The following is an 18,151-nucleotide window of genomic DNA, read 5'->3' as shown; positions in this document are numbered from 1 at the left end:
CTAGAGGTCACCTTGGATGAAATGGTTCTTTGAAGGAGCAAAAAGAATTGCACCCCCAAAAACGGTACCAGCTCCAACATGGAATTTAAATCTAGTGCTCTCAAACAATTAATGAATGCACCCTTCAAACCATTACATAAGACATCCTTGAAAATGCTCACACTAAAGGCAGCTTTTTTTAGCGGCCATTACTTCACTACGCAGAGTTAGTGAGTTACAAGCATTCACGTTACAGGAACCGTACTTTCAGGTACACAAGGACAGGATGGTCATAAGAACGGACTTACGGTTCATGCCAAAGGTGATCTCACAATTCCACATGAGTCAGAATATTAAAATACCAAGTTTCTTTCAAAAACCAAAGACGCACGTAGAAATTACCTTACACACTCTGGTTGCAAGGCAAGCTTTAAAGTATTACATAGGCCAATGGTTCATAGGAAGACAAAGCAACTCTTCGTGTCATTTGAAAACAGTTTCCTAGGAAGACCAGTAGCAAAGAGCTCTGTTGCAAGATGAATTGCACAAACAATTCAATAATAATCCACATTTGTAAAGCGCGAACAATCACCTGTAAGGGTCTCTAGGCGCTGGGGGCCGTTGGAAAGATTAAGCATGCTATTGCCCAGAGCCACATGGTGCTGGGCTAATCTGCTGCCGGCGATCAAACCGTGATCCCCAGATTCCGGAGTCAGTTGCCCTGGCCACGGCGCCACACCTCTTCCCCATGTCACAAACAGGTAGGTGTGACACTACAAAGCAATTCTGGTGCACACTTAACAAGAAAGAAGGGAGCTACTTTCGTTGTCCTAGATAATACTCTGCTTCAAGAAATTTGTATGGCAGCAACATAGTCATCATTGCACACATTCACAAGACACTACTGTGTTGACATTCAGATGAACAAAAAAAGCACAAATTGCAAATCAACGCTCATCTTCAACCCAACCACCACCGTAGTAAAAACTGCTACAAAGTCAATGCACAGCATTTGATTCCAGAAAGGATTCACGCTGCAAAATTTAATTTCTCACCTGTCGGTGTAGTTTTGCAGCTTGAAGAATTTCTGGATTCCTAAGCAAACACTCCCTCCTCCGCCATGAAGAGGAGGGAGAAAAGAAAAAAAAAAGAATCTGAAGACGGTGACCAAAAGTGGGAGCTTCCAAAGGAAGCACAACAACCTCACAAAATGAATCAAATGGAGGTGTCGACGCCCACCAACAACAAACTCAAAAACAGTATGACAAAGTTGTGGAGACGATTCTGGACCTAACCACTAGATAGCGAAATAATGCACAGCATGTGACTCCAGAAATTGTTCAAGCTGCAGTACTACACCGACAGGTAAACTTTACGTTATACTTCAAGCAGGAATTTCTATACGCTTTGTAGGTGCATTCAAGTGCTGTCTTCCAGCCTTTGTCATAGAGTTCCCTTCCCTAGCCTTTAAATTATTCAGATTAACCTTTGTCATAAGGAGTGCTCTGAAAAACCTGACAAATCCAAGGTACTAGCCTCTTGACATCACCTACTGTGTACAATAGTTGTAGTAACTCTTGTTTGTTGTTCACTGTCCCTTATCCCCTGATCCCTTATAAGGACTCTTCGGTACCCCATATATTTAGAATTATTCCTTTGGGAATCAATTTCTCTCAGCTCAAACAGTAGTTTTACTTCAGCTGAGAGGGTAAGTCTCCTGCCCTTGTTATGCCTGCTCTTGTTCGGACATAGTAGCCCGGAAATTTTAATTGATTTTTCCTTCTGTGTATACATCATCTCTGTCTGTTTAAAACCTGCATTATGGTTTGCCCATTTGTTCCGGTTTAGCCACCCATAGAAGCAGTCATTCTGTTTTGTTGCACTGGGTTAGCCCTTGTCACATATTCATTGTACTTGAGGTAGCTTCTCAAGTAGTGTGGCGTATTTGTCCCTATCAGTCAATAGCTTCTTTTGTTGAGAGGGCACCATTTTTTTATTCTAAGTCTTGTAATAAGTTATCTGGTGCTGTTGGTTTCTACTCTAATTCTTTCCTTATGCCTACTATTTATCTAATACATTGACTCCGAACTATCATTTTAACTGCCTTCCATCCCAATATTTGATTAGAAATAGTGCCTTTGTGTTTGCAAAAATAGTGTTGTATGCCTTCCACTAGGGTGTCATTAAAGGCCTGATCCTCCTGCAATGCACTTTGCAGCCTCCACGTGGAGCGTGTTGTGAGCTGTCTTCCTCGTGTTATTCAGTAGGGGGTTGTAGTTGGATATCACCTACCGAAGTAATCTAAAAGCATTATGGAGAGTTGTAACAGGACTGAGCACAGCAATGCCAGCCTGTGCTATGCCCGTTGTGAACTAGGGAGCAAAAGGAATGAGTACACCCAAGTGCTGGGCTATAGCTACGTCCGTGAGTCAACTAGTCCACAATTAGCCATCCATGTGGTTAGTCCCCAAGCAGCCTTACACACTAGGGTATCCGACAGCGTTAGATACAAGCGGTCTAGGGCTGTGGCTAGTATACAATAAGCTCCACCCAGGATCAATGGGAGATGTGTCCACTGGGCTAGGTGCTCCATAGAGCTGAATAATAATAATACAGCTCGTCTGTGTTTTGGGTGGGGGGGTTACAACCCTATATTACATCATTCTCATCTAATTTACCTCTAAGCACAACAAATATGCCCTCTTGTATTGATACAGATATCATTTGCAACAAATGGGTCCCCATCTTGTACCCAGATTAGTGATCCCTGAGCATATGACAAGTACCCATTGCAAATAGGTGGCTCCCTCATTTACATTGTAGTTTTTAGCTCCTGTCTCGTAAAATGCATCTCCTGCAGAAATGCCATATGGGCACCCCTGCTTTTGAAGTAGTTGTGTATATTAAATGTATTGGTAACAGTGCTCATATGCAAACCTTCCATGTAAATAGTTTGTATTTATTGAAATTACTCAGCAATGTGTCTTAAATTCAGGAGGTGCTTAGATATTACAGAGATTTCCGGTCTCCGCCCTCTGACCCGCCCCTCTACTTGGAGCAAACTGGTGCTATAGTAGTCTTCACAAGTTTATAAACCTCAACCAACTGTAACCTAAACCCTACTCCAATTCCCTTGGATAAAGAAGCAACTGCTCTCCTTACAAATAAACATGATATAAGTATGTAACATCCCTCTACCATTGAGGGGACTCTGAATTTTATGACATGACACGAAGGCCAATATTATGCAAACCTCCTTTATTGCGCAGCTCACAGCAGCAACAATGAAGAGATCTAGAACTTCTAAACATTCCAACATAGTATATAGTCTATGTGCACGTAGTCTTCTCCCTTCTTTGTTGCTGCTGCTCACAAGATAAGTACTCTTTTCTTTCGGTTGTCACTGATGTGTGCCTGTTTGAGCATGTTGTTTGAATACAATGGGTGGCTGACTGATTGGGCGGCTGTATCCCCTCCCCCACCCCACCCACTAAGCAGTACTTCTACTATTTAGTATTGTTTTTAGCGAATCTTTTCTCTCGGGGCTTTTTTAGCTTTGGTGTTATTGACTTGCCTCTGTTAAACACTAGGGATTCTTCCCCCCCCCCCGCCCCCCCGCCCCCCCTTTTTGTTCCATGGCTCCCTTTTTTTATGTCCCGTTTAATTCACTAATTATGCCCCAATGTCCAATCGTATCGAATTGTCTCCATTAATTCCTCTACCACTTAGGAAGTAGTTGGGAGTTGAACGGAGTCACCCCCCGCCTCCATCCGACTCACTTTTCAAAGCTTTCTTCGGCTCACTCAGGCCGTAGAGAGTTTTCACCCCACTGGATCGGCGTCTTTTGAACGCCGATCCCGTGCTGGGAGACGCGCTGCCACTGTCTCCATGGCAACCCTGCCGCCTCTCCAGAAGGACGGAGGAGTCCGCGCAGGGAGCCTTGGTAACGGGAGACAGTGGAGACCTCCGTGCGAGTGCAAACAAACGCGCTCGCGGAGGTCTCGCACAGGCTGATCGATTTTTAATTAAATACCGGAAGGACAATAAATAATTTTCAAACAAAACAGACTTACTCAACTTGCGAGACCCCCCCCCCCCCCCCCCAGCTGATTATCCCTTCATCTTACCCCTCACCTCAGCCAACCGCCAATGGACTAATGAACACAAAAAAAAAAGGGAGTATGAAAAGGGGGCAAGCCAGGTCAAGGGCCAGAACAAGAGAGGAAGGTCCAGAATAAACCCTCAGTAGCCCAGAATAGAGGAAATGCCCGCAGGAAAGGTCATGGAAATAGAGGCCGGGCTAATTACCAAAGCCCTAGATAGGGTAATGCGGTCACTGGATGACACCATTAATAAGAAACTGGAAACCCTATCAAAAAAGGCTGGCCATCCACAAGACCTCAGGAGGAGCCCACAGAGCCTTAAACGACGCAAAGTAAAAGGCCATTTAATGACAACCCTCCTAAAGGTATCAAAAAGCCTAAGAGCTCCAACCGTGCCATTTTGACCTCACGCTCTGGCGGTGACAATGACAGTGCCTCGGGCACGATAGATGGGCAGCATAAAGGCCCGGCTTTACCCATCCCTATTGACAGTGACAATGGGCAGGAGGATGAGATTGATCTCTCCTACTCCTCTGACCTGGACTCTGAGGAGAAAGGTGAAATTGTGGATACTTCAGTTGAGGCATAAAGGGCCTCAGGTTCTAAAATGGGAATCGTTGACCCCTTTGGGGAATATATGTTCAACCCACACCTCATAAAACACCCACTCTCTCCCGAGTTGGTCCCCTCCCAACACATAGGCGAATACCTCTCCTGCTGGCTCCGTAAAGAGATCCCCAAGGAGGTCAGATCTCAACGTGGATCTGAATGTCCTCGCCCCTCTCTGCCTGATAAGATGGCTCTGACCCCCGATTTGGACAGCAAAGTAGTGGCATTCATTGTCAAAACCCGGAGAGACCCAAGAAAAGGACTTGACAAGGGCCTTAAGTCCTGTCAAGCTAGACTCTTGGACATTACGGGTCCTCTGAATAAAATGTTTGAGCTAGCCAAAGGAGCCTACCTTAACAATACTCCCATTGACCCAAAGGAACTGCGCCCAATGAGCGCAAAGGGCAATTTGCCTACTGGGCAATGCAAACACTGCACTCTCAAATAAGATACGAAAGAGTGTGCTCTTAAAAATACATCCGAAGCTAGTCGAGCTAGCCAATAAAGAAGGGGGAGCATCCTCCCAGGGCCTTTTCTTCGGAGAAGAATTTATTAAGGAAATGGCCAAATATGTAGGAGTTTTGAACTCCATTCAAAAGTCACAAAAAGATATTGAAAAAGTCTTTAACAACAGAGTTTTTGCCAGGGCCGAGAGAATGCCAGGTTGGTTCCCCGGCCGTGGAAATTTCTCATCAAGACCCTTCATGGGACGAGGAAGAAGATCCTCGCAATCTGGCTTTGGAGGTCAGTCATCCTTCTATCCCCAAAGGCAAAGATTCCGAGGAAGAGGCTTCGGGGTGAAAGAAAGCAAAGAGGCTTCTCAACAGGTAAGACCAGCCAAAGACCTTTCAGATACCCCAATAAAGGTGGGCGGGAGACCAGCCCTTTTTTGTGGGAACTGGAGCATGGTGAGCCAAGACCCATGGGTATTAGATAACGTCAAAGGTTACAAGATAGAATTCATAGACTTACCTATTCAGGAGAGACTTCCTCGAAAAATACATTTTTCCAGAAAAGATTCCGCCCTGGTGACACAGGAGATAAAAGACCTGTTTGCCAAAGGTGCAATCCGGGAGGGAAAAGAGATCGGCTTCGTCAGCAATGTCTTTCTAGTAGAGAAAAAGGACACAAAGATGAGACCCGTTATAAATTTAAGGACCTAAACCAATGGGTGGTTTACCGCCATTTAAAAAAGTGGTGGGAATCTACCTTCTCAGAGATGTCTTAAGGAAAGGGGATTGGCTTACCCGATTAGACCTAAAGGATGCTTATCTGACCATCCCTATCTGCCCCCCGATTCAGAAATTTCTCCAATTCTTCTGGGAGGGCAAACTATGGCAGTTTGCAGCCTCCCCTTCGGACTGTCGTCAGCCCCTTGGTGAAGCAAAGGGGTAAGACAAATGTTTTTATCTAGACGACAGTTTAATAATGGCTCAATCCAAAAAGGTAGCCTCTCAACATAGTCCTCACAATAAATCTCTTGGGACACCTGGGTTTCGTTATAAATACCAAAAAATCGTCAACAACTCCAAGCCAGGACACTCAGTTCCTGGGCTTTACGGTAAATACAGTCCAATCAGAATTGAAATTGCCAGGGGAAAAACTCAGAAAGGAGTTAAGGAGTTCTAAAGGACCAGGGTTTCTCGCTAAGGACTTTAGCAAGGGTTCTGGGCCTGCTATCCTCGACTATCCAAGCCATATATCCGGGACCCTTAAATTACCAGACCCTTCAGAGACTCAAAGCCAAAGTCTTGAGAGCGAATCCTTCCTATTCTCAGATAGTTTACCTGGACTCAGACTCCGAGAAAGAGATACTCTGGTGGTTGAGGAATAAAAAAGCCTGGAATGGCAGGGACATCTTTGGGGAAGAACCAGATTTAATAATAGACTCAGATGCGAGCTTAGAGGGATGGGGTGCCACATGTGGAGACTCATCAACAGGGGGCCTTTGGGACAGCCCAAGAGAAAGAGCTACATATCAATTGCCTAGAACTACTGGCAGGATCCTTTGCAATCCGGAGCTTTACCAAGGGTCTGATCAAGTGTTCAGTCCTGCTTTGCATGTACAACGTATCTGCTGTGAGATACGTGAAAAATATGGGAGGACCTCATTTCAAAGGACTCTCAGACCTAGCCAAAAATTTCTGGGCCTATTGCCTCAGCAAGGGCATCTCGGTGATTGCCAAACACATTCCCAGCTTGATCAATGGGGTAGCAAACTGGTTCTCCAGCAATTTCAAAGATTCGAGCAACTAGAAACTGGACGGAGAGGTTTTTCTAACCATTCACTCGGTATGGGGACCCTTCGGAATAGCTCTTTTTGCAGACCGAGTCAACACTCAGCTACCCAAATTCTTCAGCTGGAGGCCAGACCCCTAGGCCTTGGGGGTAGATGCGTTCCTTCAGAATTGGCTTGGTTTGAGACCTTATGCCTTCCCTCCTTTTGCCATGCTCCCACGACTTCTTCTACAAGTTCGGAGAAACAAGGAAATAGTGGTAGTTATAACTCCCCTCTGGAGATCACAGGCTTGGTTTTCCATCCTGATGGAGATGAGTGTAGATTTTCCAATTCTCATACCCACCTGCGAGGAAATAATCACAGGTCCTCACGAAGAATGTCCCCCTCTTGTGCTTCAGGGCCTCGAGTCAGTGATGGCATGGAGGATTTCAGGAGACAGTGGCAGCTCCCAGGACTTTCGGAGAGCGCTTTCAGACTCATATCGGAGTCCTGGGCACCTGGCACAAGGAAAGTTTATAGACTGGCTTGGCATAAATGGTTTGTTGGTGCCTTCAACGGAATTACAATCCCATTTCAGCTGACCTAGTTCAAGTTATCAATTTCCTGTCTGAAATCTTGGCTTCAGGCCTGGCTTATCGAACTGTTAATGTCTACTGATCGGCCATTGCACCAGGGCACTGCTTGGTAGATGGTACCTTGGTAGGCCAAAACGTATTAACTAAAAAGCTTATGAGAAGTATGCGGGTTTTCCACCTTTGCCCAAATACTCTGCCTTATGGGACTTGAGGGATGTTCTTAGACTAATTACCGATTGGGGTGAGAATTCTACTCTCTCTTTAAAGAAACTGTCCTATAAACTCGCTGTTTTACTGTGCTTTGTCTCCTTCAGACAAACATCAGATGTTAAAGCCTTAGATATCACCAGTAGGGCTCATCAACCTGAGGGAGATTTTCTTCCTAAAAAAACGGACTAAAACTATGTCTACTTATGTTTTCTACTCCTTCTTTCCCCAGAACGAAAGTTTGTGAAGTGTTTGTTGGAGTACAAAAGAAGAACCTTAATTTTAAGAGGTTTTGTTGGGCAATTACTAATTTCTCACAGGACTCCCCATAGAGCGGTTTCCTCCCCCACCTTAGCAAGATGGGTTAAGGATGTTATGGAAGAAGCTGGAATAGATGCTTTTTTTTTTTTGGTGTACATTCTCTTATGGGGCCTCGGCTTCCAAAGCCTTTATCCTGGGTGGTGGCCTTCAAGACATCCTTAGGGCTGCGGAGTGGTCAAATGAATGCATTTTCAAAAGATGTTATTTTAAACCTGTAACAAATGTTATTAATAATGTTTTGAACACACTTTAAGCTTGCATAATATTGGCCTCCGTGTCATGCCATAACATTTTAGATTTTTCACAGCCTGGTGAGCAGAAAATCTGTATTTTATTAAAGACACGGAGGCTAAGATTATCCCTCCTCTAACAATCCCACCCTAATTGATGTTCTTTGTCTTGAAGATTAAATGGTTCAAGGCTTTATGGACGTCTTCTCTAAAGTTTCCAAAAAATAATTTTAAAGTTACCTTGTTTGCACAAAGAAGGGAGAAGACTTTGTGAACATGGACTCTCAATCCTGACTTGGCTCCATGATGGTGGCTTAATTACAGTGTGTCTGGATTTCCTCATTCTTCGATGCTTTGCATTGGAGGACGCTAAGTAACCAGATTCTTTTCATGTCTAATGTGCTTCTAACTAGTTCTACAGCTACTTGGGCTCAGTAAAGAATATTGTCCAGTCTCCGAGATCACCTTTAATTTTGCTGGAAACAGCAGCATGTAGTGCACTCTTGCTCTTTGTGTTTTTTACCTCTCCTGTATTTGGACTACAGCTGTGTAGTCAGGAAATATAAGCACTGTACTGGTTTTCAGTTTTTCTGGTCCTATGTTACAGGCTCTCTGCAGTACCAAATTTCTGTCTTGATAGTGTAATTGATGCACCACCAATGGTGGTTGGAGTAAGCCAAGGGGACGAACGCTTTACCGGGATGTTGTGGGCTATTTCTAACACGTACAATTTAGAAAGCAATTGGGGCACCGACCTCAGTTGCCAGCCTGACACTCCACCATGTCTTTGCCACCACACCGACCACTTGGATATTGTTGGATCTAGAATGGCCATCAGAATCCTTCCCAAGGAAAGTGGGTTCTTGATGTATGCCCCACTGTAGGACCGGGGGTCACCCGGCCCTAATGGGGTAGCGTGACTCGAGCAGGTAGGCAACCAAAGGCTTACGTGTACAGTGACCATACAGCACACACATCCACTGAGACAGGAAACGCATGCAATAATTGACACCACACCAGTAGTTTGAATAAAACCAATCAGTTTTATCTAAATCACATTAGGATCAAAAGCATTTCATTATGCGTAGATTGGCAGTTCATGAACACATCAAAACCTGGCCTGGAATCAAAGCGCAGCACATAGCAAATCCATAGCGCTTTAAATATGGCAGGTTAACATAGCGCTGCACATAGCAATTCAATAGCGCTTTAAAACAATGTATTTACCATAGCGCTGCACATAGAAATTCAATAGCGCTTTAAAAACATGGCACTTAACATAGCCCTGCACATAGCAATTCAATAGCGCTTTAAAACATTGTATTTACCATAGCGCTGCACATAGCAATTCAATAGCGCTTTAAAACAATGTATTTACCATAGCGCTGCACATAGAAATTCAATAGCGCTTTAAAAACATGGCACTTAACATAGCCCTGCACATAGCAATTCAATAGCGCTTTAAAACATTGTATTTACCATAGCGCTGCACATAGCAATTCAATAGCGCTTTAAAAACATGGCACTTAACATAGCCCTGCACATAGCAATTCAATAGCGCTTTAAAACATTGTAATTCCCATAGCGCTGTACATAGCAATTCAATAGCGCTTTAAAACATTCTATTTACCATAGCGCTGCACATAGCAATTCAATAGCGCTTTAAAAACATGGCACTTAACATAGCCCTGCACATAGCAATTCAATAGCGCTTTAAAACATTGCATTTACCATAGCGCTGCACATAGCAATTCAATAGTGCTTAAAACCAGGACATATGAACATAGCGCTGCACCTAGCAATTCAATGGCACTTCAAAGCGGCCATCTAAACATAGCGCTGTTCATCGCCAATCAATAGCGCTTCAAACATGGCCTGTAAATCTGGCGCTGCACATAGCATAACATTAGGCCAGAAATCAAAGCTCTAACCCTTGCAGCTAATTATAGCACTAAACACTTCATTCGGTCAGCGCATCTAAGGGGGGGGCCTTACACATGTCCCCTCCTTACAGTCACCATCTGGGCAGTGGAGGCAACTCTTCGCAGTGCAGTTGGTATGAGGCCCAATTCATTCCTCCTCCGAGGTGTTCACTTAGCCCGTCTTAGGGTGGGGGTTGAGGCTCCACTACTCCCCCCAAACTGTGCCTCAAGGGTGTCGGGCCCTGTCCGGACGGATGCGGGACCCAACAGACGTGACGGTGGGTTCCCCCCGGGGGAAGGGCGTGCGTCGGCCTCTGCGTGGGCCTCCCGCCCTCGTCCAAGGGGGGTTACCTTATACTCCGACGATCCTCGCGGGTCACTGTTGACGGCTCCTTCTACTCGGGAAGGGGAAGCGTATCCCTCCCGGCGATGTCTGGGTCGAGGGGGATGGCGCGGGGCTCCCGGTCGGGCCAGACATGGCCGGGGAGCTCCGCGGTTTTAAAAGACGAGTCCAGGGATCTCCCTGCAGGCTTCAGAGGCCCGCGCCCGCAGCCGCCAATGACAGCGCGGTCTGCGGGGGCGCGGCCCTCTCCACAAATGGTGCAACGGCGGGGGCGGCGTTTGGCAGTCCGCCCCCGTCAGGTGACTTGAGTCTTCGGCTTCGGGCCTACGCGGCCTCAGCGAGACGTCTCGGCCCAACGAGGCCTTCGCTGCTTTCCGGCGGCCTTCTCCGCCTTGGGGGCCACGTTACCTCGGCAGCAACGGGGCCCCGGGCTTCTACGCAGGCCCCGGTGACAGAGGGGGCAATCTTTCCGGCCCCGGGCCGCAGCGGTGAGCACTCTTCAGGTCCCCCTCAGCGGGGGGGGTAGAAATTAAGCGTTGGCCTGCAGTGTGGGTGTGGCGATTGATTCGACGCCCAGCGCCCCCTTTTCCTCACAGTGACGCTCCAGCTCGGGGCAGTTGTGCTGGGAGGCGGCAGGCCACACGCCAGTGGCAGAACCAGCTAGAGGGGGGGCAGGCATCTGGGATTGCAGCATTCACCAGCAGAGCACAGTCCAGTAAAATGTAGCGCCCACCAAATACAGCGCTCTCCTTCCGCCTGGACTGCAGTCAGGATCCCCCGAGGCGCTGGCTGGTCCCTGCGCCCTGGGTTGAAGGTCTCTTGAGGGGGGGGGGGGGGGGTGAGTTGGTGGCTAAAGGCAGTTTAATCAGTCTCTGCCAGCCGTCCCTGGGTTCTCCTCCTGCCGGGCCAGATCAGTGGGTCAGTTCAGGATCCCTCACTCACTTAAAAGGCAGCGCCTAAGCCCTGTCACTTCCAGCGGCATAGGTCCCTGACTAAACCCTACCGCCTAAAACTCCTGCGTAGGTTTCTCCAGGTCTGCGTTGCCCCAACTATAGCTTTCCCTCGCCCTGGGGACAGTAGAGGGGGGTAGGTAGGCTCAGGGCCCAGCACACAGGCCCATGTGGCGGTAACCCCTGGCAGCAGGTCCCCTCTTTCTCAGGTCCACCCTCTGACTGAGCACATGGCAGCCCAGCTCCGCCCTTTATACGCCCCTCACCTACCAGACAGTGCCAGAAGCTTCTAGAACCATCTGGGGAAACTGGGTCTAACTGGCCTAGGGGGAGGGGTAGAGCACCCTGGGTGCCAGGCTTCCCTCCAAAAGCTGGGGTTGCTGGGAAATAACCACTAGACTGTTAACCCAGCTCAGTCAGATGGCACAACCACACAGCCATGGCATCCATTTTAAAAGTTACATGTTTAAAATGGGGAAACTCAGTCTGCGTGTACCATCGCACAGCATTCAATACTTGCATTCATATATCATGTAGGTTCCCATGAAAGCGAAAAATTTCAGGGAAAAAGGGCCAAGTCCAACACCTACCCTTACTGAAAAATAGTTCACATTTTTCTGGGATCTGGCTATTGTCCCAGTTGCAACTTAAATTCTGCAGATGTTACTGCAATCGGTAGGTTTCCAGCACGGTTCTACTTGTTCGCTGTTCCCCGAATTTAATGGCTGTTTGGCCACCCAGTGCCTCACATTCCTTCCCTCCCTCAGTATTCACGCTCACAGGGACTGGGGTCTTTTGCTGTCAACCAGGTATTGGCAACCTTGACCAAGCCCTTTTCTGATCCAGCTTTTAGCCATCCTTGTAGCTAGACACTGTAAACTAGCACATTAGTGATTTTGTGTTCCAAGCCTCAACTTGTAATGTTGACAAATTCTTTCCTCTCTACTCCTCCAGATAAGGATTCTAAGGATAGTGATATGGTGGGCAATAAAGACTTCTCTTCCGGCGGTTTGGTAGGCTTTAAATTGTTTGTCTATAGGGTTAAGTATTGCCATACCTTTTGGGAGATGACACATGAATTTCTGCCGATGTTACTGAAAGACTATCTAGTGTCCTTTGTCGCCCTAGACAGTTCAGGATGGACAGGACATCGAGGCAGACGTTAAGATCTGGACTGGATTTCTCCTACTTTTTTATCTGCCATAAGGAAACCAGTGCCATCCACTCCACAAGCATGCCAGGATGCACACTAACGGCTCTTACAGAGATGTCCAAGCTTCAAGATGTCTATGCCCTACCCTGCCTGGATGCACTTCTTTATCCCCGTTTCTGATGCTGGTGTGATCAGATCATACACCATTTCTCTCCAGGATGGTGTTGATGTTGCTAGCCAAGGGTGTGATTGAGATAACTTCTGAAGCAGAGCCAGGGCTCAGACTTTACTCCCATTGCTTCCTGGTCCCAAGAAGGACAGAGGCCCACAGCAGATACTGAACCTCTGTTTTTTTTTAAACTTATTCTTCAAAATGTAGAAGTGCAAATTGATGACAGCTGTCAGTTCAGTTGTTTTTGGACCATTAACACTTGATGGGTCCATGGACCTGCACCATGCATACTTTCATGTACCTTAGCTGCAGACCCACAAGGAATACTTGTTTTTTTGTGGTTGGTCACCACTCAACTTCATTTCATCCTGGCCTTTCTGTAGTTGTGCCCTTTCTTCACAGGTTGGAGATACACAACTTCCCACACCTCGACGACTGTCCGTTAAAGACAGGCTTATGTGAGCTGGTCTCTTATCTTACAGAGTACAATGTCGCTACTGTTCAGTCTGGGATTTGACATTGAGGCCTCCTGCCCGTTCTCCAAATCACTAAGAGGTTGTCCTATTGGAGTGATTCGAGACGCAGTCACTTTAAAGGTCGTTCTCATTCCAATGTTTCTGGCCAAAGCTGCTCCTCCTCCTTGACAGTTCTCTAAAGCTGTTGGGCCTAATATCTTTCTGCACTCTTTTGCTTGGTGTCTTGTGCAGGTTCTTCAGTGAAACTTACTGCTGTAATAGTCCCAACACTGGGAGGCCTTTCAGTCAAGATCTACATTTAAGCCTCTCTGGACCTGCAGTGGTAGATGAAAGACGCCAACCTGCTGTTGTGTTCTCCCTCTAGTGACTTCAGTGGTGACTGATGCATAATCTCTTGGCTGCGGAAATTACTTGTATGAAGAGGAGTTACGAGGTCTTTAGTGTGTTGGTGCAGTTTCACCATGTAAATGTGCTGAAGCTGTTGCCATTTGGTTGGGCATCAATGCTTTTTGCCATCGGTCAAAGGCAAGTCACTTTAAGTCCCCATGCACAACGTCACCGCTAAGTGGTATTGCTACCAGAAAAGATCTGGGCACATTTGCTCTCTTTCTTGAGGCTTTGGGACTGACGCTGGCTGGAGCTCAACAGCAAGTCCACTAACTGCGTCCTTCAACATCAGAGCAGACAGACTCAGCAAGTGTCATCTTGCCAGCCAAGAGTGGCATATACATCCTGAGGTGGCTGACTTTTGTTCCTTGCCTGATCAGCCCTCTTCATTCAAATCACCTGCTTTAATACTTTTCCTAAAAGGACTTCCACATTCGTTTCCCCTTGCATTGTTTATAATGCTACAGGGAGAACTCGGTCTGAATTGACCACCTTGCTGAGCTGCTCCAAAGCTTAATCCTGCACCTTCTTTGAAATTCGTTTTCCTCATTGAATTCACTGCCACACATTCCATGAGCAAGCTGCAAACCTTTTTCGTTTAGCCTTCATAAATGACCATTCCTGATGATCTGGTTGTTAGGACTTGTAGATCCTTTCTTCTGACAGTGGTATCACCCGCATATGTAGGGCAATCAATTGTCTTCTCTCCGCATCCATCTAAGGAGGGGGAGAGAGTTACACCAGTTGGACACAAGAGATGCCCTTCGTTTCTACTTTGATAGGACTAAGGAACACCACATTGATGATAAACTGTTCTTGGGTAACACCGCCAGCTTTGGCCAAAATAAACACTCCTGAAGGTCTTGGTGTCCCTTGCACTAGGAAGAAGGTTGCAATTACGGTGCGTGCTAAGGGTATTCCTATTTTGGACATCTGCCTTCTGTCCACACACCAATGTATCTATTCTCATGGAGTGCTAATTTGCATGTTTGGTCCTGCAGGACTTGCTAGTGTAAGTACATTCCTCAAACCTTCCCCCTTTAAGGAGGCATTGCTTTGGTACTGATTCAAAAAGTATCTGCAGATGGGTTCTAAACCTTCAGTAACACTCTTTTAAGGAGTCTAATTGCAGATTTCCCACCATCCCCTCACTGACCGTCCACCTCCACGTTTTGTGCAGTTGTCTTTGGGTTTAATAAGGTTCCATATTAGATTGACTTACTGCAAGTCTTCATTTCATTCTCATCAGTCAAGCTCTGCATCTGAGTGGTAAAAAAAAAAGCTGAGGTCTCTGCTCCGGGGTGGCACCTATATTTCACTCTGTGCGCAGGAGCGAGTGCAAGAGTTTACTGATCCAGTCTGGCACCTGGGAGAGATTCAGGTTAGTAATCTGCAGTTATATAGAGTATCCACCATAAAGAGCATTGCTCATGGAAAGTAACTTATTTGTATCTTATCTTGGCATGACTCATGCTTGCTGCAAACCATACAAATCCTTCAACGATTCATAGTGCAGAAAAGAGTTTACTTAAAAAACAAATTTCTATTTTGAAGACTTAACAGATTTGCAGGTCACCCAGCCTCCTTCCCCATAAAATGGAGCATGATGCATTGAATCCGGGCAACTAACTTTGAAGTTAAGACTGGTTTGAAAGGTTTCCTGAGGAACTCCATTTGGAAGTCCAGCCCAGCAGGCCGGGGGAAACCATACGCAGTTTGGGTGAAGCTAGAAAAAGATCAAAAGAAAAGTGTTTGGTCCAACATTTCATTGGCAAACCTACATCTTAAGTCAAATCATTTTTTCAATCAAGTGTCATTGACTCCTAGATTGGCATGTGTGGGGAAGGGAATTAGATGAAGGACAGCAAACATGCTAGAGAACTAGTTCAGGTATCTGAGTTGCCAGTCCAAAATGTATAAAGGTGAAACAATTGAGTGTTATTGTAAAACTAAGCCATGTTTGGTATAGGAGGCCTCCTAAGGCAAATGCTCCTCATAATTTGGTAAATGATTGAACTTTAGGTACTAAGTTAATGTTTTGACTCTAAAGCGCATTGAGCACTGAGGGTATACAGTAGCTCCACATATCATTCTCTCCACACCGCAGGAATGCACTTTTGTATTACTATTATCTTTTGAAACATTCCGCTGACAAAGCTTGATCTACTTCCACCAGAGCGAACTGTTATTTTCTAATATTATGATTCCCCTCCTTTGAGGTAGGTTCTTCATTAATCGTTTTTCTGGCACGTTAGTCCAGTTTTTAAGTGTGAGGGTTTCTGGCAACTTTGACTCTACCGCTTTGTTTAGCAAATGCAGCTTTCTTTGGACTCCTGGAAAGGGACTAGACTAAGTTAGATGGCTGCTGCTGTACATCATTGCTATAAGGACTTTGTGGTTGTAATTAGCCTTGATATGGAGTTTGTTGAGGGCTACAGATTGCCTGATTACTGTGGGAAGGTTTGAGAAGGTGCCTTGAGATAGAAACTGTGACATTCCCCTAGGGGACAGAAATTAAGAGATTTGCAAAGTATTTCTAGGTTGAACGTTCATGTGGTGTTCTATTACTGGTAACAGTTTCCCTTGAGTAAGTGTCATTTTTTTTAACAGATATTCTATACTTTTACAATACTTATTGTATTAATTTTCAAACGAATAAAGGTTGAGTCAGCTAGCCAGGACTTACATCTGTAATTTAATTTAAAGCTTGATTCTGTAAATTATAGTAAAAGTGCAGTCTGTCTCTAGAGAAGTACATTGCAGATGGTCACACCATTGAAAATTATTCACACAATTGTCACTGTTTGATCCAATTTAACCACAAGCATTTTTGTTTAAACCTAGGTTTGTCATAGTAAGAGCGGAGACGTAAATTCAACAAAAGTGGCAAATCTGGTGCGAGCCTATGTTGACAAATACAAACATGCAAGGAAGGAAAAAGAGTAGTTTGAAAAGTAGTAAGAGCAAATGGAAAAAGAAAACGTAATCATGTCTGCCAAGTGCAATTTCAACATGTACCCTTGAAACAAAATTGTACTCAATTGTGATTGGTTTTGATAAAATTATTTTTCAATGTAGGATTATGATGTTTTGTTTGAATACATTTAGAGCTATACTGCAGCTTCCTTATCCCCTTTTCCACAAGAGTGTTTCGGGTGTGAAGGGTTTAAAGGAGTGCATTTTTACTAGAGATGTACCATTGTGTGGATACTAGAAGATGTACAGCATTTTCACTTGAATGATAAATTGCAAATGAATTGAAAATGTCTACCTTAAATGTCTTGGCACAGGTATGTACAGTACATGTAATAACGTCAGGTTTAAGATATTTCATAAAAGAAGCTGTGTTCTATGAATTTTCCCTAATTGTAGTAAAAATAAAATAATGTATTGCCTTGGCAAACGTTTCTAGTATTAACTAGATGCTGATGGCTTTGTACACTGTTATACAAAGTACATAACTTTATTTGAACAGAAACTCTGTAAGACTTAATACTAGGCTAACAGTATAAACCGTAAAATCCAGTGTCCATAACCACCACTTTATAAAAACATGGGACATTTCAATTATTGTAACAGCAAATAAATGTTATGCTGCTTGTTTTTTCCTTTGTGTTGTCATTTGTTGTCCAATTATTGCCAAATATGTCTGGTAAGAACTCAGAAGTGAGCCTAGCTTTGATGATAGTCGGCTCACTGGTTACAAGTATTCTAGTGGCTAACGAGCACCTTGCATACTAACTTGTTTTAGAAACTATTGATGTAGTGTTTGCTAATTTGTTCAATGTGTTTTATTGCTGCCCTCTGCTATACATTTTCTAAATTAAATGAACTTCTATATTTCTGAAGAAAGAAACTCTGAGCAATAAAAGAACACAGAAGAAATCTTTTGTTCACAACGACTTTCTCTAAAGACGTATATTTGGAATAATTCATGGCTCTGTTTATTATGTTTGATAGGGCAGCAATATGTAGTTTGTATATGCTAAATATAAACTTAGAGAAAAACATTTTTGTGCAGTTCTTATTTCAGATCTGTTTTTTTTGTCATGAAGCACAAAACTGTGGGAAATTATCTGCCCACTTCTTGACCCCAATTTCCACACCAAGACTTTGTAGAAAGGCATCCAAACCATACTGACTTCAACAGTATCTCAACACCGGCAAGTTCTGAGCAACAAAAGCTAGATAACATTTGACTCCCCACAGTGCCTCTCGGCATGAGCCACCAATTACAAAACTTAGACCTCCATCATACTCTAGTCTGCTTGGACAAGTAACAACAACAAAAACACAAAACAGCCACACACCCCCTCACAACTACACCCAGGATCAAGTGAAGTCGCTATTTTGGCTGTGAATTGTACTTTCGCTTGCCACTACTTTCCTGGCAGCTAAAAGGAGTAGAGATTGAGTCTCAAAATGTGGGACCTTCCTTGAGGGTGGAGCACAAAACATGGTCGCTTCTGGACACACAGGTGAAAA

General features: G+C 44.9%; 1 protein-coding gene across 2 annotated transcripts in view; it reads left to right on the top strand.

The window, feature by feature from the left end:
* Window positions 1-17,269, top strand: part of SCAF11 (SR-related CTD associated factor 11) — a 968,921-nt gene extending 951,652 nt beyond the window's left edge. For both annotated transcript variants that reach the window (XM_085653364.1, XM_085653363.1), the window contains one exon: window positions 16,511-17,269. In XM_085653364.1, the coding sequence (XP_085509490.1) occupies window positions 16,511-16,612 (102 nt within the window). In that variant the 3' untranslated portion in view covers window positions 16,613-17,269. The remainder of the gene's footprint in view (window positions 1-16,510) is intronic.
* Window positions 17,270-18,151: the final 882 nt, after the last annotated feature.

This window comes from Triturus cristatus, chromosome 4_1, assembly GCF_964204655.1.
Source record: "Triturus cristatus chromosome 4_1, aTriCri1.1, whole genome shotgun sequence".
NCBI classification, from domain to species: Eukaryota; Metazoa; Chordata; class Amphibia; order Caudata; family Salamandridae; genus Triturus; species Triturus cristatus.
This window is presented reverse-complemented; position numbering and strand designations above follow the sequence as displayed.